Source organism: Marmota monax, unplaced genomic scaffold (assembly GCF_021218885.2).
Source record: "Marmota monax isolate L192 unplaced genomic scaffold, Marmota_monax_Labrador192_F-V1.1 WCK01_AAM20220418_F8-fsc00138, whole genome shotgun sequence".
NCBI lineage: Eukaryota > Metazoa > Chordata > Mammalia > Rodentia > Sciuridae > Marmota > Marmota monax.
In genome coordinates this window covers 1,945,637-1,971,548 of record NW_026692763.1, presented here as the reverse complement: position 1 = coordinate 1,971,548, position 25,912 = coordinate 1,945,637, and the positions used below count along the sequence as shown (strand labels likewise).

Sequence of the window (25,912 nt, the reverse complement as noted above, 5' to 3'; positions counted from 1 at the left end):
GAAGAAAACATGAAATCTAAAAAATAATAACCACCACCCTTAAAAAAAAAAAAAAAAAGCAGCCAGGCATGGTGGCACACGCCTGTAATCCTAGCACTCAGGAGGCTGAAACAGGAGGATTGCGAGTTCAAAGGCAGCCTCAGCATAAAGAAAGGCGCTAATAAGCAACTCAGCAAGATCCTGTCTCCAAATAAAACACAAAACAGGGCTGGGGATGTGGCTCATTGGTAAGGTACCCCTGAGTTCAATCCCCAATACCAAAAAAACAAACAAACAAAAAAAAAAAACCCCAAAACCCAAAACAACAACAACAACAACAAAAAAAAATCCAGAAAGCCAGGGAAAAGGGAGACTGTAAGTTGGTTGTTTAAACTGTCATGTCTTTGTATATGTGATGAAAAGAGCTGCTAAGGGAGTACTTGAGTAGTTATGTTATTAATTTATGTATCAAAGCAAAATATGAAGAGAAAGCAGAAAAACCCATAATTATAGTGGAAGAATTTAGCATATGCCTCTCAGTAGAAGAACAGACAAAAAAAATCAATATAAATAAATATAGATTAATATAACTAGCCCAATGTATTCATGAACATTTTTCAAACATAAAAGGAATATTTATTTAAAAAAAAAAAAAAAAAACAGGATAGGGGCTGGGGATGAAGTTTTGTAGTATCACACTTCACTAGCATGTGTGAGGCTGAGTTCAATCTCTAGCACCACCATAAAACAAACTATGAAGAAGAAAGATGGCTGAGCACAGTGGTGCACACTTATAATCCCAGAAGGTAGGGAAGCTGAGGAAGGAAGATTATGAGTTCAAACCCAGCCTCAACAACTTGGTAAGACTCTGCCTCTAAATTAAATACAAAAAAAAGGGTTGGGTTGGAGATATAGCTCAGTAGTTAAATGCCCCTGGGTTTAGTTCAATCCCCAGTACCGAGGGGAAAAAAAAAAAAAAAGAAAGAGAGAGAAAGGTTATCTTGCCACTGTTTAATTCTGTTCTACAGCAGCAAAATCTAAGATATACTGGTGGAGAAGCAGAAAAATTAGTAAACCTTCAGGTCTATTTCTATGATTAGTTGTATCATGATAAGGGAAATTTTTTCCCTTTTGAGTTTCAGATTTCTTAATCAGGAACGTGGGTAGGTTTGTGAGAATTTTAAAAGATAATTCTAATTCTTCATTGTGTTTTTCTTTTAAAAATCTACACAGGACATCTGTAATCTATATGAAGCAAACATTTTTATACATTAGAAAAAATGACTCAGCATAAAATTATTTCATTATACACACATAGTGTTTTAGTCTGAGCATCTATGTATCAAAACTGGTCCTTATAAGCTGAAACACACTTCACCAAATGCACTTATTTTACTCATCCACCTTACCTGTTTCATGGCTTGCTTCTTAGCAGCTTCTCTCTGAAGGCTTTCACTCACGGAGGTCTACAAAATAGAAAAATGCTGTCACTGTTTAAACCAATTAAACCAATTTAAAAATTCTTATCCAATATTCTTGTTGGCAACTGGTTTCTTATTTATAGTTAAAAAGGGGAAAGATAGCTGGGTACAGCATGCCTGTAATCCCAGCTATTTGGGAGGCTGAGGCTTTTGAGGCTAGCGTGGGCAACTAAGTGAGATCCTGAAAAAAGGGATATGGATATAGCTCAGTGGTATATATTTTTTTTGGTATTGTTTTTTAACCCCATCCCAAAGTAATGTGAGATAATGAATATGCTAATTTGTTTTACTATAGTTAAGTTTTTAAAAAAATTATCTATATATCCCCTAACAATTTGTTGTTACACCATTAATATACACAATAAAATTTACTTTTTAAAAAAGTATCACTGGGGAGGTGGGGCGCTGAGGTTGTGGCAGAGCGCTCGCCTAGCATATACAAGGCCCTGGGTTCCATCCTTAGCACCACATAAAAATAAATAAATAAAAATAAAGGTATTGTGTTTAACTACAACTAAAAATATATACATATTTTTTTTTTTTTTAAGTATCACTGTGACCAGGAGTGGAAGTATACAACTGTTATTCTCAGCTACCAGGAAGGCAAGGCAGGTGGACTATAAGTTTGCGGCCAGCTGGTCAAGATAAAAAGTAAAGAGGACTGGGGATGTAGTTCAATCCCTAGCAGTGCCAAAAAAGAAGTATCACGTATATAATGTGAATATATTCATTAACACCATATAATGTAAATTTATTAATGAAAACTGAACTACACACTTTCATTGTGTATGAATTGTGAATATATTAATGAACACTAAACCACGGCATGTGAATTTTATCTAAAATATAAAACTACTGATTAATTTAATCTATACCTTCCTCTCAATTTTGCTGTGAATCTAAAACTGCTATAACGCACCCCCCCACACACACACTCTCTCAGCCGTAGGATCATAGGTTTTAGCCTATTGGTTATTTTCAGTTGTAAGTATCAGTAATTGGTGCTCTCCCCGCCATGGCAACAAACAACAAAATACATGTAATTCCAGTTCCCTATAATCACAGAGATAAACTTAATACCCAAAGGTTCCCTATTAAGTGATACAATGTTTTCATTCCTTAGAATATCAATTTAAACATGAAAACTGATAATAATAAATATTTCCAATGTATTTTATAACTCAAATTAACATAAATGAAATATATTTTTCTTGATTCTCCTGCGTAAGTCAGGGAAAACAAGGAACTGAGCAAGAAAAGAAACATATTTCATATATGTGCCTGACAAATAAAACAAAACTAAGATATAAGTGTGATCATATTATTAACCTCTAACTTCAGAGTTTCTACACTGTATACACTAAGAAGTAAGTACAAAATAACGGTCACAAGGCAGACCTGGGGATCTTGGCTGACTTTTAGTCTAACTCTGTTATTCCAGGTATTTTAACTTTTTTCTAGTTCAGTTTCCTCATCTAGTCAAGAGTATTTATCTCACAAGGTCCCCCCCTCCCCCACCTCTTGGTACTGGGGAATGAACTTAGGGCCTTGCCCATGGGTTCATCCCTAGCCCAAGGTTTTTTTGAAGATGAAATGAAATAACATGTAGAAAGCACTTAGTAGCTGACTCAAAGAGTTAGCTATCATTTATATTGCTATTACTACGTTCATGTTTAAGAACATGGGGCTTGGGCTGGGATGTAGCTCTTTGGAAGAGCTCTTGGTCCCCAGCACCACAAAAATCAACAAAAGAAACAAAAACCAAGAAATTTAAAATGACACAGGGCTTCAGAAATGTTCATATTAAATTTGAAGTAAAAAAAAGAAATGCTCACATTAAATTAAGGTTTTTTTTTCCCTTGGAGTATGATTGTTAAAACAAACTGTTGACTGTGGGAAGCCATTCTCTGAAGTGATTTGAGTTACCTCCCTGGCTGGGTGAGAGGTGCTCAAGCAAGCTTTGTCAGAGCCTTCCCCACCCTGTCTCAGGTGCGAGGGCTTGTCCATGCGGTGGTGTGCCTGACCACTGACCTGAAGACCAATCATTGACCCTGACCTTGGAATGCTGCCCCCCTCCATCTTCATTGGACGGAATTTTCCCTTGAATTTTTTTGTTCCCCAATAAAAGCTCACTCCCTGGCGTGTTCCCCCCCACCCTCTCTCTCTGGCCTCTTGTGTTAACCTCACTACCGCATTAGGTGGCTGGAGGCAGGAGCTAGGAGGAGCAGACTCTGAGCTGGGCAAATAAGGTAACTGAGAGTCATGTCTCTTTAATTTAAACTCACCAGTTAATTTCTATGCTTCGAACCTCTATTATGAAGCTAGCATGCTGGACACGTGGCTGAGTTCACCAGAAAAGCATGCAACTATATTCCACTTTGAAATATATTTTTCAGTGTGCTTAATAAAACACAAGGTCCATATCTACTTGAAGTTACATGATATGATCACATTTGCACCTATGAAAATAGGAAAATCTATTTTGTTGACTATTTAAAAGGCTGCCATGTTTCAAGATTCTTTAAGGTTTTATGTTCAGTATATCAATAAATAGGAAATGAGAGATACATACATTACCATAAGAGCTGTGATTTAACTAGAAATGACTTTCTAGAATTGACAAAGAGATTTACTTGGAACTACTCATAAGTAAAAATACACCACCCCCAAAGCATGAGTAGATTATAAAGAACTCTCCTTTGAGGGAGTCTTCTACTTTGCTGCTCTAATAACTACAAGCTTGAATCTGACAGTAAGAACAGGCCAACTGAACAGATATCTATCTGCCTTTAATAGTCACCCTGGTTTGGGGTGAGAGGGGAATACTCATTAAAGCAGTTTTATTTTTTCTAACTTTATTTTAAAATAATTATAAATTTGAAAGAAGTTGCAAAGAAACATATAGGAGGTACTATACTCCCTTTGCCCAACCTCCCCCAATGTCGACAACATGCTTAAATAAAACAGAACATCAATACCAGGAAATTGTGTAGCTTCATGAATCTATGGCCCCAATCAAGATACATATAACTGAACCATTATTGACATGAACGCTTTGTGCTACCCCTTTACAACCATACCCATCCTTCTTCCACCCTCCCTAATTCCTGGCAACCACTAATCTGTTATCTTTGTAATTACATTTCATGAACATTAAACAAATGGAATCATGCAGTACACACCCATTTGAGATTGGCTTTTACAGCGTTATTTTCAAGGAATGCATTTTGATTAGTTTAGAAATCACAAAAAAGTTAATACCACCAAATACCCTAGCCTACAAAACCTAAGGCAAAATAGCCGTTAAAAAAAAAACACACCAAAAAAACCCCAAAAAACCTATGGTTGAATGTGACCACACCACACAATATGATCACTGATTCCAAAATTAGCACACAATTATTTTTATTTTGTCTGAAGACTAGTTCACGGAAAAACTTAAGATGGTAAATGTTCACTAATGGTGCTTTCTCATAAAACCACAAATTATTAGTTTTAAATTCAGAAAGACAAAAACTACTCTCTTTAAGGGCCTTTAATTTTTTGTTTTGTTTCAGTTTATAAACAGGTTCAAAAAGTTCAGTTGCTCACTGAAAGTGCAAAATCTACACAGATATTTTGAAATAGATTTCCTACCAAAAACCTCAGGAAATTACCTTTTCAAAACTCTGGAAATTGCTTGCAAATGTTTTCTGCATCTACTATGTGTATAGTAATTAGATTAAGTGCTACACAAAGCTTAAAATCTAGGGCTGAGGGTTTATGTAGCTCAGTGGTAGAGTATTTGCCTACTCTTCAGCACCCCACGCCACCCCGTTAAAAAAAAAAAAAGTTTACAATCTAGTGGAAAAGAAGGCATTTGGTCAACATTTTAACTTTTGAAAAGTTGGTAGTTTCTACTCATTTTAACTTCCAAGAAGAAATGAATACAAAAAAGAAAACACCTAGCCTATAACACACACGATTATAAGAGTAAAGATGTGGTCATGTATAGGCCCCATAAATTATAAAATTAAGAAAAAAATGTTGCAGGCTGGGGATATAGCTTAGTTGGTAGAGTGCTTGCCTCACATGCACGAGGTCCTGTGTTCAACCCCTAGCACCACAAAAAAAAAAAAAAAAAAAAACCAAACTAAACCAAAACACCCCACTGCAACTGGATTTTCTTGTCTTCCATTGTTCACTGTAGAGAATAAAATTAACCAATGTAATGTTTGTTTCATTTCATTTCGAACTATAGTTAGATTTGGCTTGACTAGATGGAAGATCTTTTTATCTAAAAGGGGGAAAATAAAACCTTTATAATTAGCTCAGACAAATGGAAGGGAAAGTACTTGATTGTGTACCTTTCTTATGTCACCCTACATGTTTAAATGGGTTGTCTTCTGGGTTGTGATGACTACTAAAGAGAAGTAGCCCTGTAATATTATTAGAACTCCTTCACCAAGAAACAGAATAAAATTACAGATACTAGCCCACTATTTATATTATTAAATTACCTTTTTAAGTACTAACTTTTTAACACTGAACAAATATTTAGAAAAAGATTCTGAATTTTTTTCCAGATATCAATCTATCATTCCAAAGCTAATAAAGCACAATAAGCAAAGATTGTTCATGGGTTTCTTTCTAAAATAAGAGGTTTACCTATCCACTTGTCCAAAATAGCTCTTAGCTAAAGAAAAATAGTTCAAGAATCAATCTTTCTGCAGATGGGTTACAGCTACAATTTTCTGTTGTGCTGAGAACTCAGAGATGAGAACTTCCTGTTCTTTTTTTAATTTAAACTTAGGAACAGATCATTTATTAAAGGTCTTATAACTCAACAATCTTTACTATTGGTTTTACTTGCTCCCATTCACAGAACTCCTGTAAATACAAAGCCTGTTTAAGAGTTGTGAAGAGAGGGCTGGGGTTGTAGCTCATTGGTAGAGCACTTGCCTAGCATGTGTGAGGAGGCACTGGATTCAATTCTCATATATAAATAAATGAATTAAAGAAAAGAGGTTCATCAACGTCTAAAAAAATAAATATTAAGGGGCTAGGGCTGTGGCTCAGCGGTAGCACACCTGCCTGGCATGTGTGAGGCACTGGGTTAGATTCTCAGCACTGCATATAAATAAATTAATAAAATAAAGGCCTACCAACAACTAAAAGAAAAAATTAAAAAAAGAGTTATAAAAAGTTATTTTTAATTACATAAGCTCAGACCTAAAACAAACTATAACAGGGGAAAATTAAAAAAAAAACATGGCTATGAACAAAATTTGGAAAAGAAAATATACATCACTATTAACGATATGAAAACTTAAATTTGATAATGATTTAAAAAATGATATTACCCAATACTGGCAAGGTATAATGGAAAGCAAGGATACACTGTGAAGATGTGATAGAATAAATGTTATGAAAATCATTTCATTCAGAAAGGTGTTTTTACTTTTTTTCTTACAGTGCTGGGAACTGAAAATGCAAGGCATGCTATCTACCACTCATCTACATCCCCAGTCTCCAAAGAGTGCTTCAGAATTATTGTAATTATGAAAATTATACTATCCAATTATATTTACACCAAAAGATTTTAATGTGAAGTTTTGAAAAGTTTTAATAGTTCTCCCACTGATAACTCAATTAAGTCCCACATATATTACTGGGTCCTCATTATAAAAGGTAACACCTGGTTTGTTCCACTTTCCTCCAATATCCAAAATTTGAGGTGTTTTGTTTTGGGGTGGTAGTAGGGATCAAACCCAAGGCCTTATGTATGCTAGGCAAACATTCTACCACTGAGCCACACCCCCAGCCCCAAACATTTAGGTTTTGAAGAATATACAAATAACCTAAAACATATTCATTTAAAATAATTCCATAGGAAAACAACAGGTTGACAATTTCTTCCCAATATAATTATATCAAAGAGTATATAATACTAATACACCATATAGTACCTTCATGGAAAAGACAACTGTACATGAGTGCTTTCCTCACATGCACAAGGCCCTGGGTTCAATCCTCAGCAACACACACACACACACACAAAGTTAAATACAAGCCAGGCACAGTGGAGCACACCTGTAATCCCAACAGCTCAGGAGGCTGAGACAGGAGGATTAAGAGTTCAAAGCCAGCCTCAGCAAGAGCAAGACACTAAGCAACTCTAAATAAAATACAAAATAGGGCTGGGGATGTGACTCAGTGGCCGAGTGCCCTCAATTCAATCCCTGGTACCCCTACCCCCACCAAAAAAGTTAAATATAAGTTTGAGTCCTGTCTCAGCAACATAAGACCCACAGTTAAGACTCGGTAAGACCTTGTCTCAAAATAAGAGATGTGGTTCAGTGGTAAAGCACAATCCATGCATATGAATTAACCCAAGAGAAATGAAAACCTATGTCCACAGAAATCCTTTAATACAAAAATGTACATAGTTGTTATTATTATTGGTTCCAGGGATTGAACTCAGGAGTACTCAACCACTGAGCTACATCTCCAGCCCTATTTTGTATTTTAATTAGAGACAGGGTCTCACTGAGTTGTTTAGCACCTTGCTTTTGCTGAGGTTGGTTTTGAACTCATGATCCTCCTGTCTCCACCTCCTGAGCGGCTGAGATTTCAGGTGTCGGCCACAATCATTATTTTTTTGAGGCGACAGAGATGGAATCCAGGGCCTTATTCACTAGGCAAATGCTCTACCTCTGACCTATGCATCTACAGTCCTTCCATTTGACTTTAAAAAGTCTAAAACACAATCCAAGTTACCACCAACATCCTATTGATATACATGATATGAATTAGTCACAAAATAATTATGCTGAAGAAGTCAAATATCACTTCCATCTCAAGTATATATTACATAAACTGAACAAAATGAATAGTATTAAAGAAAGCATACCAGTAGCTGTCTAAAGATTAGAAAAGGAATGAAAAAGGGCAGGAGGGAGGAATTATAATTAGGGGATAAAGAAATTTTGGGGTGTGATGGCCATGTTCATTATCTTTATTGTGACAATGGTTTCATGGTATAAGCTCACATCAAAACTTAGCCAACAGGGGCTGGGGTTGTGGCTCAGCGGTAGACTGCTTACCTAGCATGTGTGCGGCACTGGGTTTGATCCCTAGCACCATATAAAAAAACCAAATAAACAAAATAAAGGTATAGTGTCCATCTACAACTAAAAATATTTTTAAAAAACACAGCCAAATATAATTTTAATAGCAGTATATATATGTCAATTACATTTCAATAAAACTTATTTTTTAAAAGTAAAATAGGCGAGATCTTTCAGGTAGGACTGTGCGTGGCTCCTAGGGTCCTGTGTTCCTTAGGCTGGAATTGTAACTCTGTGGCCTCATATGCCATGCACTAGGATACTAGTGAGGCTCTTCACCCAATCTGGGATCCACTGTTGTAGGCAGTTGGGTCCACATCCTGTTAGTCCTGCCAGACAGGGAGCAGCCAGTGCTGTGTAGGGCCTGGATGGTGGGCTGTGTACCCAACTGCGGTGCCTGGTTCCTGCACTGGGGGTATGGGACCAGGTGGCCTGATGCTTTTCCAACTCCTTCCTATCTAACTTTGATGGTAATTTGTCAAAATGACAAACACAAAGGGAAAGAGGAGAGGAACCCGATGTATGTTCTCTAGGTCTTTTGGAAAACATGGAGTTGTTCTTTGGCCACATATATGCGAATCTACAAGAAGGGTGATATTGTAGACATTAAGGGAATGGGTACTGTTCAAAAAAGAATGCCCCACAAATGTTATCATAGCAAAATTGGGAAAGTCTACAATGTAACCCAGCATGCTGTTGCCACTGTTGTGAATAAGCTAAGGGCAAGGTTCTTGCCAAGAGAATTAATATGAGTATGGAGCATATTAAGCACTCCAGAGCCAAGACAGCTTCCTGAAATGTGTGAAGAAAAATTATCAGAAAAAGAAGGAAGCCAAAGAGAAAACACTGGGTTCAGCTGAAGCGCCAGCCTGTTCTACCCAAAAAAGCACATTTTGTGAGAACAAATGGAAAGGAGCCTGAGCTGCTGGAACCTTTTCCCTATGAATTCATGGCACAATAAATATTAAAAAAGAAAAAAAAAGTAAAATAGGCAAGTGCAGTGGCACACACCTATATAATTCCAGTAATTTCGGAAGAAGTGGGAGTTCAAAGCCAGCTACCTGGTCTCAAAATAAAATATAAAAAGGGTTGGGGATGTGACTCAGTGGTTAAGCACCCTGGGCTGAAATTAAAAAATGATACCAAAATTTAAAAATGATAATATTATGTCAGGTCCTACACTAAAAATAGTGGAGAAAAATGTACCAAACTACTGCTGATAGGCAATCTCAAGTAGTTATTCATATACTTGGAAGGGGAAAAGAAGATTCAACTAGTGACAGACTGACCAACACTGTGGAAAATCAGTTACAAGGGAGCCTCAATGAATTAAACTCAGGAAGACTAGAAGTATGGACACATTCAAAAATAAGCGAAGAGCAAGAATGTGTTAAGCCAAGTAAATATAGAACACAGGTTTAGAGCAAATTCAGAGGTAGGAAGATGATAGCAAATATAAATTTACAGTACAACAGATAAAGAGACTGTGACAGCTAAACAGCAGGGTGAAATTCTGTATATAGAGCAAATTATATATGGAGTGCATATACACTACAGTATAAGGATGATTTTAAGAACAAAAAGCAGGTACCCCAAAATAGGTAAAGCTAGAGTTTGTAGCCAAAAATAGGTCAAAATCAAGGAGACTAGAGAATGAACAAAAGAAGTGAAGCTGTGTACAAGAATAGGGGCCCATATACAATTCTTATCAAAGGAAAGCTGGCTGATCAATCTGTCTTTTTTCCTGGTTGCTCAATAAGAAATGGCTTTTATCCTAACAAAGCACCCTTTCTGAAAATTTTAACCTGTCTCAGTTGATAATATTTAGTGACTTGCTTTACCTATATATTCATTTTCATGTTACAGACCAAAATTCTTGAGAGCAGAGATCTGTCTTATCAGTCTTTTCTTTTTTTTTATATTTATTTTTTAGTTGTAATTGGACACAATACCTTTATCTCACTGTTTAATTTTATGTGGTGCTGAGGATTGAACCCAGGGTCTTGTACATGCGAGGCAAGCGCTCTACCACTGAGCCACAACCCCAGCCCCAGTCTTTTATTTTCTATTGGTAAAATCTAGTATATCATCTTCTAATCATCAGATGCTTGCATGATAACTAAAAGTGTGAAACAATAAAGCCATTAAAAATTATGTTCATTGAAAACCAAATTCTCCATTTTCTGATAACATTTCTGGACCAGTTTACTTCCATTGCCCAGGAACTTTTTGTGTTACCATCTTTCTTCCAAGAGAACATATAATCCCTAAATACAAAACAACTGGTAAATGTTTAAGTTAAATATAATTAGAGCCGGGGCCAGAGGCTGAGATAGGAAGATCACAAGTTCAAAAGCCAGCCTCAGCTACAGTTAGGCACCAAACAACTCAGTGAGACCCTATCTCTAAAAAAAGAAACACACAAAATATTAGGTTGATGGAGGCGGCTGAGGAACTGAGCATGCAAGAACTACCAACCAGGCCTGACAGAGCTGCCTGTCAATCAGCCGGCTCTCCTGGCCAATCCTGGATCTTAGCCAGCTCCCCGGCCCCCACCAATCCCAGTAGGAGAAGGGACTCTAAAAACCCCTTTTCCTGTCCCCAGCCCTCCCTTCCTGCCCTAACCCAATAAATTCCAGTTCCACTCAGCTCTGATACGCTTCTCCTTGGACCTACCCTGTTGGTCTGAGGGTCTCGTGGGGAGTGAAATCTCAAAGCCCCCTTCAGCAGCCTTTTAAATCTGTCTCCTTTTGTTCACCACTGCCTGACCTTACACAAAATAGGGCTGGGGATGTGTTTCAGTGGTTGAGAGTGCTCAGAGTTCAGTCTCTGGTCCTGCCACCCCCCAAAAAAGCATACATACATAAATTAGAAAAGTAAAGTATGCCTCCCAGCCAATCTCATGCATTCAAAGGTCAAATAAATAATTCTTAAAATTAGCCATGTTGAGCTTTCAATTCTTTGGGAATCTTAAGCCAGGTTCCTTCCTCCTAAGATGTTCAACAAGCCAGCACAGGTGGATATGCTAAGGAAACACAATAACTGTTTTCAAAAAAAGAAGAAAAAAACCCTGTGTAGACAGAAGCTGGCTTGTGTAGACGGAGGGAGAGCAGGATAGCAACCCAAAGCTAAAGAACATTGGGCACACTACTTGGGGGGGCAGGATGAGAGCACTTCAGAGATATCTTTCTCCAGTTTCTTCTAAGGCAAAAAAGCAATACCAACCTATCATTGGAGGCAATGTCAGAACAGCTTTCTAGCATGGGTGGGGTGACAGCCCTAATCTATTTGCTCAACAAACTTCCACAGCAAGAACAAACTCCTAATGAAGTGTCCTGAGGGACAAGGTAGATGGAACAAATGGGAAGCCCAGATTGACATTACAGGTTCTCAGCCTTGAGACATTCACCACCATGCCAACACTTAGTTTATTTTATGAGGCTAATATACTTCTAACAGGGGCTGGGGATATAGCTCCACAGTAGAATGCATGCCTAGCATGTGTGAAGTCCTAGGTTCCATCCTCAGCACCACATAAAAATAAATAAATAAGGTATTGTGAAAAAAATTTATACACACACACACACTTTTAACAGTGGTCTACTTCACCTTATTTTAAAAAGGGACTTGTTTTCCTTTTCCTCTTCACCCTCTCCCCTCAACAAAATTACATTGAGTTATCCAGTGCTCTAAGGGAAGAAGATATCTGCCAGAGGATCTAGGAAGTGACTGTCTCCCAAATTAACAAGTGAATCCTAACACATCTTCAGGGTACACCTGGAATGCAGCCTTTGAAGAGCTTCTTTACAATCCCCCTGCTCTTCTGGATAGGCAGAATCACAGCCTCCAGGACAGGAGTCCCCAGTGTCCTTTGGCAGCAAAGCAAAACTTCTTTTTCCTTTTTCTCCAAACTGTGTCCTGAATGTTACTGAATTGGCATCAGGGACAAGGACTGAGCTTTTGGTTACATTTTGACTTCAAACTGTTTTGTTTGCCTATTTGGCATCCATTCATTCATCCCAGGCCCAATAATATTAACTATATTTTCTTTAGACTGGAGGCCCTGGTCTGCACTTCGAAGACAGGGAAAGACAGGTCTCCAAGCTAGCCCAAGAGTCTGCCTTTCGTATGTAATTAACCAACCCAGAAACCATTCCCCGAATTACCACCTCCAGGATTTTAAATTCAGGAAGCAAATTCCTCTGCTCTAATTGCCCAGGGCCAGGTATCAAACAACTAGTGGCTACCTTTAACTCCCAGAGCTCATTGACATTATTCAAATTCGCCAATCCTACAGTTTCTTCTGCTCTGCCCTGACTTTCCCATGGAAAACACAATAAATTAAATAATAATCCTTTTTTCAACGGTATTGAACTCAGCATGTCACCAATCACCTCCATGTATTAAAATCCCATAGACACATTAAGACAATAAAGCTCATTTCATTTAGGAACATAGACATATTTGAAAATTCTACAGCAAGTATTACCAAACTGAATAACTTGATATGTTAAAAATAATACACCCCACTCAAAAATTACTTAAGCCAGAAACGTAGGAATAGTTTAACATTTGAAAATGCATCAATTTGGGGCTGGGGTTGTGGCTCAGTGGTAGAGTGCTTGCCTAGCACATGTGAGGCGCTGGGTTCAATCCTCAGCACCACATAAAAATAAATAAATAAAATAAAGGTATTGTGTCCAACTACAACTAAAAAATATTTTTTAAAAAAGAAAATGAATCAATTTAATAAACTGCATTAATGGACTACAGGAGAAAAAAACACAACTATCTCAACAGACTGAGTAAAGGCCTTTGATACCTTTTTATGATTTATTTTAAAATTGTGAGAAAACTACGAACAGAAGAAAATTTCCTTAACAAACCTACACACTGAAAGTTAAAAACAAACACAAAACTTAACAGAAAAACTTTAGAAGCATTCCATTTTACAAAGACAAGACAGGATACACATGAAGGTTTTGTTCAACATTACTTGAAGACTTCGCTAATAAATGGGTAAAAGAAAAGAAGAGGTATAAATATTAGAAGAGATGGAGACAGATAAACTGTTGTAGTAAATGAGATTAGAAAGACTGTCAGACACAGAATCAACTTTAAAAAATCAATAATATTGCTCTACTTGAACAGTCAATCAGTATATATGCTTGAAAATAAGGTATCACTCTCAATAGTTATAAAAACTATGAAGTATCTAGGAACTCTAAAGATAAAGCATAAGATCTTAAAGAGGTAAAAAATTATCTTATAAAAAATTCTAAATGGAAAAACGTACATTTGTGACTTCTTAAAGATTAATCTAATGTATAAATTCAAGGCAATTCCAATACAAATTTTAGTTAAAGAAAAAAAAAAAAAACTTTAGCAGTTTATTTTTGTTTATTTTATTTTAACCAAGTTTTATCTCCCCTGGAGCGAAATACTGCAATACCAGGTTGATGTGTGGAGTGGTCAGAGCAAGCTCCATTTAATGTATTGTTCTCAGATTGAGGATGTTATCAGATATTAAATGATAAGAACAGATTATTACATTTGATCTTAGCCAAAAGGCCGAGAAGTGATTAGGAGTTTTAATTTTCAAGTTGTTTCTAAACTTACTCTAAAATGTATATGTAACAAAAAAGATCTACAAACACTTCAATTAAGTTTCAAAACAAATATATAGTAAGGGACTCACACAACTAGATAAGATCTACAACTAAGCAGTAATTTTAAAAAACTGGTATTGGCACAGCAACACATAATCCAATAAAAGCTTGGCAGCAAATTCATGGATATATAGGGAAAAGATGAGCCACAAACAAGTAGGGAAAGTATGTAATAGGAAACCCGGTCTAAGAAAAATATTGAATCCCTACCTCACAAACTATATAAAAGTAAACAACACGGATGAAAGACTTCCATGTAAAAGTTATTTTAAACCTAACAGTAAAACAAAGTATGTACATACTCCATGATCCAGAAATCCCACTCTTGTATATATATGCTCAAAGAAAATCTTGCACAGGTTTATATTGGGATATGCATGAGAATGTTTTTTCATAGCATTGCTGTGGTAGAAGGAACCTGAAGGTAATTTACGTGTTTCTCTCAGGGTAAAGATAGAAAATAGAGTGGACGCATATACCATAGTTAAGAAATCAGCTAGGTATGTATATTGTAATGCAGTGTTGACTGAAAAAATGTTATCTATAATAGTATTTACATATATAAAAGCATACACTTAAAAAACATATCTTTTCTAAATGAGATTAAACCAATATTTGTCAATTTTACAAAGTTAATAAAACACAAAGAAATTTAAAAAAGAAAAATATATAAAAACCCACTTGAATCAAATGTATGTAATATGATATGTCAAGAACTATGTAATGTTTTGAACAATAATAAAAATTAAAAAATAAAATAAAAGGATACATTATATCAAGCACATATATCACACATATCATAATATGTTTAAAAGAGATGAAAGAGGGGATCACAGATGAAGAGGAAAATTATTAAAAATTAGCCTGTACAAGCTAATGATTTGTGGGGTTTTTTTTCGGGGGAGTGTGGGTACTGGAGGGTTGAACTCAGGAGTGCTTAACCACTGAACCACATCCCCAGCCCTTTTTGAGATAGGGTCTTGCCAAGTTGCTTAGGCCTTGCTAAATTGCTGAGATTACAGGCATGCACTATCTCTCCCTGGCTTACAAGATAATGATTTGAATATATCTCGAAATGAAAAGTATGACTGACATCTCTCTGCACATATTTCAGAAGTTTACTGCATGAATAGTAGCTTTTTCCTTTATTAAAGCAATACCATAACTTAAGAAAGACAGGTCTATAGACATATAGAACAGAGGGTGTATATGTGAACATTTGTATATAAATGTCATGAAGGATGCAGTTCTGAAATAATAATCTTACCTGTTTTGTGTGATAATTTCTCTGAAATGAAGACATAGCAAAAAATGGGAGAAGCATAAAGGGGAGGTACAAAAGGCAATGTGTATTGCTCTTAAGAGAATACAGTTCTTTAGCACTCAAATATAGTGTAAGACATGGACAGAAGAAAAAAAAAATCAGCACATAGTTTCAATATTCTATGTTACATCAGCCAAAAACTGGTAGAAAATGTTTTTAAAGCTTTAGCAAAAATATATGTATTAGAATTAATGTTATCATTCTAATTATTCTTTAATTCACCAATAAAAGAAAAATCATTAGTTTATTTCAGTTAAAAACAAAAACTTAATTTCAAAAGGAACAACATTAACCATGTTGGTAATAACTGGTACACTTAGAATGAAAAATCAAAGGTTTTCCTTTGATTCCTCCCTACATCAGGCAAATTTTAATGAAATACACTTGGTTAATGTCCCCCTACCTGCCCCCCCTATAAAAAAAAAAAAAAAAAGGAAAGAAAAGCACTAGTTTGGCACCTAATATATATTCACAATGACCAAGTCAGGTGTGCAGCACCCCGAGTACAGACTTTATTAGAGTTCAGTTATAAATACACAATCTCTTGACACTGAAGATGTAGTTCTTACAGATAAAAGCCCAGAGGCAGGAAATGAATCTCCTCCCAAATACTGCTTCTTATCTTTAAAGTAACCTTAAATTATTACTAAAGTAATAAAGTAATTTTCTTTCAGAAAGTGATCTGATCTATTTTATTTTGAGCTTTTGATATATCCAAGAGTAAGATGGGGGATTATTGCATTTTGTCTGGCTACCCACACTAAAGCACAACACACACACACACACAAAAAAAGACTTTTTAAAAATGATTTTTATGGTAAAACTGAAAAAGGCAATATCAAGTCTGTCAGATAAAAGTGTATATTGTTTTGAAAAAATAGAAAACTAATTTACTATTTAATAAATCTGGAAGTAAAGCTTTTACTACCTTCTAATTAGAAAGTTTCTGTTACATAGGATAAGTAAAAAGAGTACAATGAGATTGTATATAAATTGAATAAAATCATAAATAAAAATATAATTATGGATATTAGTGTTTTATTTATGTAATTTTTCTAATATAATGGTTCCTAGATAATCGCCACAACCCAAGTTGGAAACCAAGGTTCTATTAAAAGGTCACAAAAAGGCCAGGCTGGCAACATGACTATCAAATATAGAGTGGGATGAAGACAGCACAGGAAACTTTCATACAATTAACGATTAATGAGGGTAATTACTAAACACAGAGAAGATACCATTATTATTATAGCAATACAGGTGCCATTTATTGCACTTCCACTATGTACCATGCTCTATACTAGAAACTTAAGACATAGGGCTAGGGTTGTGGCTCAGAGGTAGAGTGCTTGCCTAGCATGCATGGGGCACTGAATTCAATCCTCAGCACCACATTAAAAAAACAGTAATAAATAAAGATTGTGTCCACCTATAAATAAAAAATAAATATTAAAAAAAGAAACTTAATTTTTAATTTTTAAAATAAACTATAAGTAGTTGGGTGCAGAGGCCCACACTAGTAATCTCAGCCAACTTGGGAGGATGAAGCAAGAGGATCTCAAGTTCAAAGCCAGCCTTAGTAACTCAGTGAGACCCTAAGCAACTTAGTAAGACTCTGTCTCAAAATAAAAATAAAAAGGGGTGTGGCTCACTAATTAAGTGCCCCTGGGCTCAACCCTCGGTATAAAAAACAACCAAACAAACAAAACTTTAACTAATAATATTAGAGTTGTTTGTTTTTTTTTAATGTGGGAACTGAGACTAATAAGATTTAGACAACTAAACTAGGAAAGCAATACAAAGTTCAAGCTGACAAACTAACACATGCCACAGCTTCCTTCTTCCTAATCTAAACTCTTAAAATGACAGATACATTCATAATCATTCTAGAAAACATGAAGGGATACTCTCAGTGAACTGGATACCTGAAGAAGATAGAAAGCAAGAAATCAAAGTACCCACAGAGGATGAATGATAGAAAAGTTAAGAATGGTTTCTAGGGTACATGTTCTGACTTAAAAAGATTAATTGGCCTCTCACAGTAGCATCCCTATGGGGATCATTACATATTGTCTTCTTTGGAGAAAGCAAGTAACAAATTTAGTTTCTGCCCTTTGTTCAAAGGTGTGAATAAGAAAAATGCCTCAGGGACTGGAGCTGTAGCTCAGTGGTAGAGCACTTGCCTACACTCAGGCATGTGAGGCACTAGGTTCAGATACTCAGCACTACCTAAAAATAAATAAAATAAAGGTGAGAGAGAGAGAGAGAGAAAGAGAGAGAGAGAGATAGATGCCTCAGATGATAGGCTTGGGAACACCCAAGAACTGGAACTTTGTTAAGGCTGCAGTATTACATTAACCAACAATAAATTCCAAGCCTTTCCTATAAGTAGGCAATAAATAGTAACAAATAGAGCTGGCCATAAAATCTTCATCAATGTAAGACCAACAAAATGTGGGATAAAAACTCAAAAACTGGAAGAACTCACACTGTGGAGATAAAACTGTACTGAGATAATATTTAAAGACAGAATTTTGTATCCATAAAAATATCCAATTAGAGCTTTAAAAAGATTATTAAAATAAACAAAAGTCAAAGAATTCTCCCAGAATGCACTGAACAAATAAAAAAAAAGTCAAAACACACACACATATAAACATTTGCTATTCTTTTTTAAAAAAATCTTTTAATTATAGATGGTCACAATATCTTTATTTTGTTTATTTTATTTTTTTAATGTGGTGCTGAGGATCGAACTCAGTGCCTTACAGGTGGGAAGCACTCTGCCACTGAGCCATACCCCCAGCCCACGGTTGCTATTCTTATATATCAGCAATAAATGTTTAGGAAATCTAATAATTTTAAGTGATTCCAAGCATTTGAGCTATTAAGCAGATTAGTTGTATGATTTCCATCGAATTTTAAAACTCTACATCTGCCCATTTCTTCAACTGTAAAGTAAGGTTAATGACACTCTATTTCACTGATTCAAGGGCTAGAGGTATATAGCTCAGTGGCAGAGCACTTGCCTACAATATATGAGTCCAATCCCCAGCACCACAACACCTAAAAACAACCGAACAAAAAACCTAGCATCTTTCACCATTTCTAAAACATGCATTTTTCACATTTAATCTCCAGAAATCAATGATTTCTCCAAAAAAAAAAAAAAAAAAAAATCTGTCATCCAGGAAACAATAACGATGTACTACTATAGGAAAACTTTCCACTGACATAAAGCATCAGTATGAAAACATCCTAGATTTGAAATTTTGACAAAAAATGGCAAATTAAGATGATTATATGACATAATCCATATAAAACATGTAGAGCAATGCCTAACATACAACGAGTACTCAATAAACATTAGCTTTTCTTATCTTGTCCTACCATACATCAAAACAGGTTACAATGCTAGAGCAATTGAAATAAGAATACCTCTCAATCTTATATTGCTGTATACCCCTTTTTGAAAGAGGTATTTGTTGGAGTTGGGGATGTGGTTCAGTGGTAGAGCCTAGCAATGTGTGAGGCACTGGGTTTGATTCTCAGCACCATATAAAAATAAATAAAATAAAGGTATTATGTCCATCTACAACTAAAAAACATTTTTTAAAGAGTTATTTGTTTATGTCCCTTATCTACAATGAAATAAAACCCACTCATACAGATCTTCTACATATAATTAAGAAAATTATATATATACACAAACATAATAAAAGACAGTAAGTCACCAATAGCTTCTACTTTTATGCAAAATCACTATAATCACCAACAATGCTATAAATACAAATGCTGAGTGCAGAATTGGTGACTGAAAAAAAAAAGAAGTAAGACTGATGACAATGGTAAGTTTTCTTATTGGTTATCAACTCTTGGTAAAGTTCTTATCAAAACAAGATAGAATCCTTCCTCAATCTATAAAACATCTCAAATTAGAAGGAAATTTAGCATATGTTTTATCATGAAAAAATATTACTTTTAGGGTTGGGGATATAGCTCAGTTGGTAGAGTGCTTGCCTCACATGCACAAGGCCCTGAGTTCAGTCCCCAGCACCACACACACACACAAAAAAAAAGAAAGAAAGAAAAAATATTAATTCAAAAAAGTATTTTAAAATGTATTTTTATTAAAAATTTCACTTAATAAAAATAAAACACAAAATATACTATGTTATGTGTAAAAAGAACTTGGGTATTAGGTTCATAAATTATAAACAGCTTTTCATCTATATGCACATTCGCAGAGATTTTACCTATATGAATGGAGGGGCATGAGATTCAGAATATCTACCATCTCTGGCCCACATCAAAAATTGGTGCCAATGGCATACTACCCTTAGTGTTTGTAATAAGCAAAAGCCATTCCACAAATTTCTTAATGTCCTTTGGATATAGTAACAACCCCTTTGGAAACTCTTAAGATACATTTTTAAAAAACAAAAAACAAATTCTGACCAACTGATTAAAATTAAATACAGTCCCAACTCCTCAAAATAGGAAGTGTTGTGTAATTTTGCATAATAAAAAACACCCTTCCAGAGACTTCTGGTTTCTTTTTCCAACTAATAAACAAGATTGCCTCTTTGAAGTCTGTCTGATCTTTGCCAATTGCCCAACTAGTCCTTTTTCTATTTCTTCTCAGATTCATTCTTTGAAACTCTTAAAATTCCATTATGAACAAACTGCCCCTCAAAGGAAGCATAATATACTGTTTATAAGCATGGACTTCAGAATCAGGCAGATCTGAGCTCAAAATTTAGCTCCACTAATTTAGTATTCTTTGTATAATATGTGCCAATTAACTCCTTAATACCTTAGTTTCCTTAACTAGAAAATTTCTCCTTTCCCCTTAGCTTCTTCCCTTTTAGTGTAAACATAAACAAAACACCTCTATCCTAAGATAATAACAAAAAGGAAAATTCCAGCAATTCTACCATTCTTTTATTTTTTTTTGGGGGGGGGGGTCACCAGGGATTAAATCCATGGGTGTTTAACCACTGAGGAACTTCCCCAGCCCTTTTTATTTATTTATTCTTTATTTTGAGACAAGACCTTGCTTAGTTGCTGAGGCTGGTCTCAAACTTGCAATACTCCTGCCTCAGCCTCCCAATTCACTGGGATTACAGGCATGCACCACAGTGCTGGTCATTACCATTATTTCTTAAACCATCATTTCATCTCCTCCTCTCCCTTTCATGTCCAATTTTCAAAATGTGACCATTAATAAAATCCAAAAGTTAATGACCAAATAATAAGAAACAAGAAAGGAAGATTATAGAGCTCAAGAAACATTGAGGACTAAAGTAATACCAATAGAACTATTAAATAAATTAGAAACAGCAAGAAACAGAAGACAGAACTTAAATACTAACAAAGGTTTAAGATAATAATGGTTAAAGTAGAAGAAAAATATATATATATATATTAATTTTCCAAACAGCTCTCGTTTACCTTGTTCTACTTTTCCCATGGCCCTTGTCATCTTTCACACTAACCCCTAATTTATTAATTATTTATCATCTTTCCTTTTTCTAATGGAATAAGCCCCACAAAGGCAGTGGCTTTTGTGTGTTTCACTGGCACAGAGAATCAGATCAATAAATAACTGCTGATAGCTGAGAAAGATGGCACACACCTGTAATCAAAGCTACCACACTGAGGGAGGAGGACTGCTAATTTGAGCCTAGTCTCAGCAAGTTAGAAAGACCTAGTCTCAAAGTAAACAGAAAGGGTTGGGGATACAGCTCAATGGTAGAACACCTGTATTCAATCCCTAGGCACCATTAAATAAATATCTGTTGAATGAAAGAATGAATAAATGCATAATGATACAGGAAGACAAACATGATCCTCCAAAAAGAAAACCCAGCAAACAAACCATAAAAAGTATTCTGATGTAAGTTAATTTCTATGAAGTTAAGGAAAAGCTAATAGATAAAAAATGACAATGTATTCCAGGAAAAAGTAATACAAAATTACTAAACCAAAACATCATATTTAACTTAAATGATACAAAGAAAATACATACTCTAGTTGCCTAAGTCAGTAAGTGGAATAAAAGAAACCATTATTTTCATTTCTTCAAGAGAATACTCATGCCAGACAAAATGACTAACACCTACTAAGATTTCAAAATAAATTGTTATTCTAGAAATACCATACCATTCAAGTACGTATTTAAATGATAAAAAGCAACATACAAGGGCTCAGTGGTTCAGCACTTGCCTAGCATGTGTGAGGCTCTGGTTTTGATACTAAACATCACATAAAAACAAAATAAAGGTACTATGTCCACCTACAACTAAAAAGAAAAAAGAAAAAAAGAAACAGATAAGCATTCTTTAACAAATGAGAACTGAGGAAATAATACCCCATAAGCACATGTTGTAAAACTATGAAATTAAGCCCAAGACCTCAGAAATTAAAAGAAATGGCAAAATAACTAGTATAGTGAATCAAATTAAATTAAAAAGTAAATTATCACAATAGATGCTAAAAATCATTAATACTCATTTGTGACTTAAGAAATTCTTAGCAAGCTAGAAAATGTAGCAAAAACAGCAAATATCACATTTAATTATGAAACTTTATAAGCAATTACCATTAAAAGAACATGACAAGAATGTTTGTATCACTGCTTCTATTTATTTCTGTATTATAATTTGCAGCCAACACAATATAATACACACATAAAAGAGGCAAAAGATGGGCTGGGTTGTGGCTCAGCGGTAGAGCACTCGCCTCGCACGTGAGGGACCCTGGGTTCGATCCTCAGCACCACATAAAAAAGTGAAATAAAGGTATTGTGTTCATCTACAACTAAAATAAATAAATAAATAAATAAATATTTTTTTTTAAAAAAAGAGGCAAAAGAAAGAAATAGGAGTATAAGAATTGAAAAAAAGGACAAAAATGCCTTATTTGTAGACAATGACTGTCATAAGAAATTTTTTAAAAAATCAAAGTATTAAAACTATAGATGCTACAATTACCAACACAATATTCATATTCATCAGTAATAATAAGCTAGAAAATTCCCTCATACAATAGCAACAAAAGCTATGAGTATACATAAGTAAAACTAACAAAGAGTATGTCTTATTTTTATGGAAGAAATTATAAAATTTACTAAAAGGTATTTAAAACATCTTAAAGAAATAAATCATCTTTATAAATGGAAATACTAAATTATTTCAGAAAGGTATAAATTTCTGTAATTAATGTATAAATTCAATTCAATTCCAATTGAAACACCAGAGTTTTCCACTATGAAACTGAAAGTGACCCTAAAATTCATTTACATAATAGCCAGGTGTGGCAGAGCATGCCTATAATCCCAACAACTTGGGAAGCTGAGTCAGAACAATCACAAGTTCAAAGCCAGCCTCAGAAACTTAGCAAGGCCCTAAGCCTTGCTAAAACAAAATAAAAAATAATTTACTTAAATATTCCAAGGCAATCTTTATTTGTGATACTAGGGATTGAACCCAGGGGCACTCTTCCACTGAGTTACATCTCCAGCCCTTTTTTATTTTTTGATACAGTCTTCAATTAGGTTGCTGAAGCTGGTCTTGAATTTGCAATCCTCCTGCCTCAGCCTCCAGAGTATCTGGGATTACAGTTGTGTACCACTCTTGTGTGGCTGACTCAAGGCAATTTTAAAGAATAAAGATAAGGCACTACAGTGAAGAGGTCAAGAGAAAACAAGTCAACTGATGGCTTTGTAGGCTAAAATTAATAATTCTGGCCTTGAGTTGGGTATACAGCTCAATGGTAGAGCCCTTTACCAGAAATGTGTGAAGCCCTATGTGAGACCCTGAATTCAAACCCCTGCCAAAAAAAAAAAAAAAAAGATTTTGGTTTTTATCCTAATAATACTGGGGAGTCAATAGTGATTTTTAAAACCAACAAGATTAGGGCTGGGGAATGTGGCTCAAGTGGTAGCATGCTCGCCTAACATGTGTGAGGAACTGGGTTCGATTCTCAGCACCACATAAAATAAAATAAAGACTAAAAAAAAAAAAACCAACAAGATCACTTGATGCAAAAAGGTATAATAGAGGCTTAAAGACAACCTGAAAGTTACTGAAACTTGCAGAGCATTGGACTCTGAAAATTTCCTTCCATAAAAGCAACAACAAGAACAACAAAAAGTTAGATTCAACTTTTTTAGAACTCTTGAAAATTAACCAAAGGCTTACAGTAGTCCATGGGGTACTTATTCAAGAAAAACCACCTGGGGGCTGGGGATATAGCTCAGTAGAGTGCTTGCTTCCTATGCACAAGGCCCTGGGTTCAATCCCCCGCAAAAAAAAAAACAAAACCACCCACCCAAACCAGCTGAACCTTAGTCAGAACAGTGAGTTTTCTGGTGTTTTAATTTGCTCTAGTTCCTAGTTCCATCATCCCTACACCCCACCCAGTGACATGGTAGCCTATAAAATGTCCACCATCATGAAGAAAAACCAGCAGTCTGGCAGCCAGTGCCAAACAGCCTTTTTTTTTTTTTTTAATATTTATTTTTTATTTTTAGGTGGACATAATATCTTTATTTTTTTTTTTTAATTTTTATATGGTGCTGAGGATTGAACCCAGTGCCTCATGCATGCTAGGTGAGTACTCTACCACTGAGCCACAACCTCAGCCCCAAACAGCCTTTTCTTCCTGAATGTGTCTGACAAAAACCGAAAACAACTGGCTAAAGATGTAGCTCCGTGTAGAGCACATGTGTAGCATTAACAAGGTCCTGGGTTTGATCCCTAGCACCAAAATAAACAACATAGACAAGGGCTGCTTAAGGTTGTGAATAACAGTTACAGTAGTTGGGCAAACTACAAGCTATTTAAAAGTTGGGGACTAGAGTGTATTATACAGGGGTCTTTAAAACCTCCAACATATTCCTGAGAATCTTGATGGTCACATGCATACACAGGCCAATGAATATGACCAGGAAAGACCTAAGAGATCTTAAACTCTCATGGCTGACCTTCAGGATCTGCAAGAAGTGTAGGCTAAGGCAGAATAGTAAAATGCTCAGCTGAGAACTGAAGGCATGCTACAACATGTGTATTGTCCATCTCCTGGAAAAGGCCAGGAGACTTATTAGTTCCATGTGTTTAAAGAAATCTCTGTCAACTTGTTAGACAAGCATTGATAGAGCAGAGACTTCAATGGCTGCAGGAAACAAAGAATACAGACTTTACAGATTAGTTTTTTAAAAGTTACTAAACAAAAATGGCCTAAAAATATAGGTCAGTGACAGAAGTGTTTGATTTGCATGTATGGCCTGGGTTTGATCCCCAGCATCCTGAAAATGCAACAAACCCTGAATAGAGGGGAAATTTTTCCAGAGTTGTCACATTATATAACTTTAAACTTCAAATTAAAAAATAAAAAATAAAAAGTATGAAACTTCCAATGAACAAGAACAGACTGTGTTCAAAGAGCTAAAGAAAATCATGATAGGAAGAACTAAAGAAAACAATGTTTCATCAAATAGAGAACACCAATAAAGAGACAGCAATCATAAAAAACAAAACAAAATTCTGGAGTTGAAAAGTATAAGGCTTATGCATTCTATTTCACAACAAAAAAGACTTTAAAAAAAAATCTGACCACATGTCAATATAAGTAAATTTGGCCAAAAGCATATAGATATAATCAAGACTCATAAAGCAACTTTACATATCTAAAAGGACCCAAAATTAATACCACTTCCTTCCTGGGAAATAATAAGAATTTCTACCTCATCTCATCTTCACAATCTGGGTTTTCTTAGCTACTTCTGTAATGCTGTTATCTACTGGGAGAAAAAAATAAGAGGAAAAGAATTCTCTTGCCATCTCTCCCACTCATAAAAGAATTTTATCATTTAGTGCATCCCTTTCTCTCCTTTTGCTTTTTCACTCCTAGACAGCAGGTTAAAAGAATTAATTTTTAGCAAAACTGCACAATTACTTTAAATCCTTTACTGCTTAAGCTGCAATTTAGATTTATTCAGTAGGAATAGTTTAGCAGCATGAGAAAAGTTAAAAAATTCTTAGTCATCATTATAATAACCTAAATTTCCTGACATTTTCAAAAGTAATATGCTTTGTCATGTCTATGTAAAATTATCATTTTATTTGAACTATACCAGACTATCCAGAAAAATAGGAAATTATTTGATTATAACTGATGAAAAACCACAACTAAAACACTTTATTGATTCAGATGTATTATAATGTTCAGAGAGATTAAAATTTAAACTTTTTCTTACCATTAGCAAGCCAACAAGCTTCCAGCTAAAATAAAATTAGCTTTTCATTAGGAAAAACAAACCTATGAAGACCACTTTCTCAAAGGAAA

The 25,912-nt window shown here is 35.2% G+C and overlaps 1 protein-coding gene and 1 pseudogene across 3 annotated transcripts in view; both read right to left on the bottom strand.

Annotated features, from left to right (window-relative positions):
• The window catches only part of Nsrp1 (nuclear speckle splicing regulatory protein 1), a 46,235-nt gene that overhangs the window by 9,626 nt on the left and 10,697 nt on the right, over positions 1-25,912 (bottom strand). For all 3 annotated transcript variants that reach the window (XM_046447013.2, XM_046447014.2, XM_058580067.1), the window contains one exon: positions 1,389-1,445. In XM_046447013.2, the coding sequence (XP_046302969.1) occupies positions 1,389-1,445 (57 nt within the window). The remainder of the gene's footprint in view (positions 1-1,388; positions 1,446-25,912) is intronic.
• LOC124094334 (U2 spliceosomal RNA) lies at positions 13,984-14,152 on the bottom strand (annotated as a pseudogene).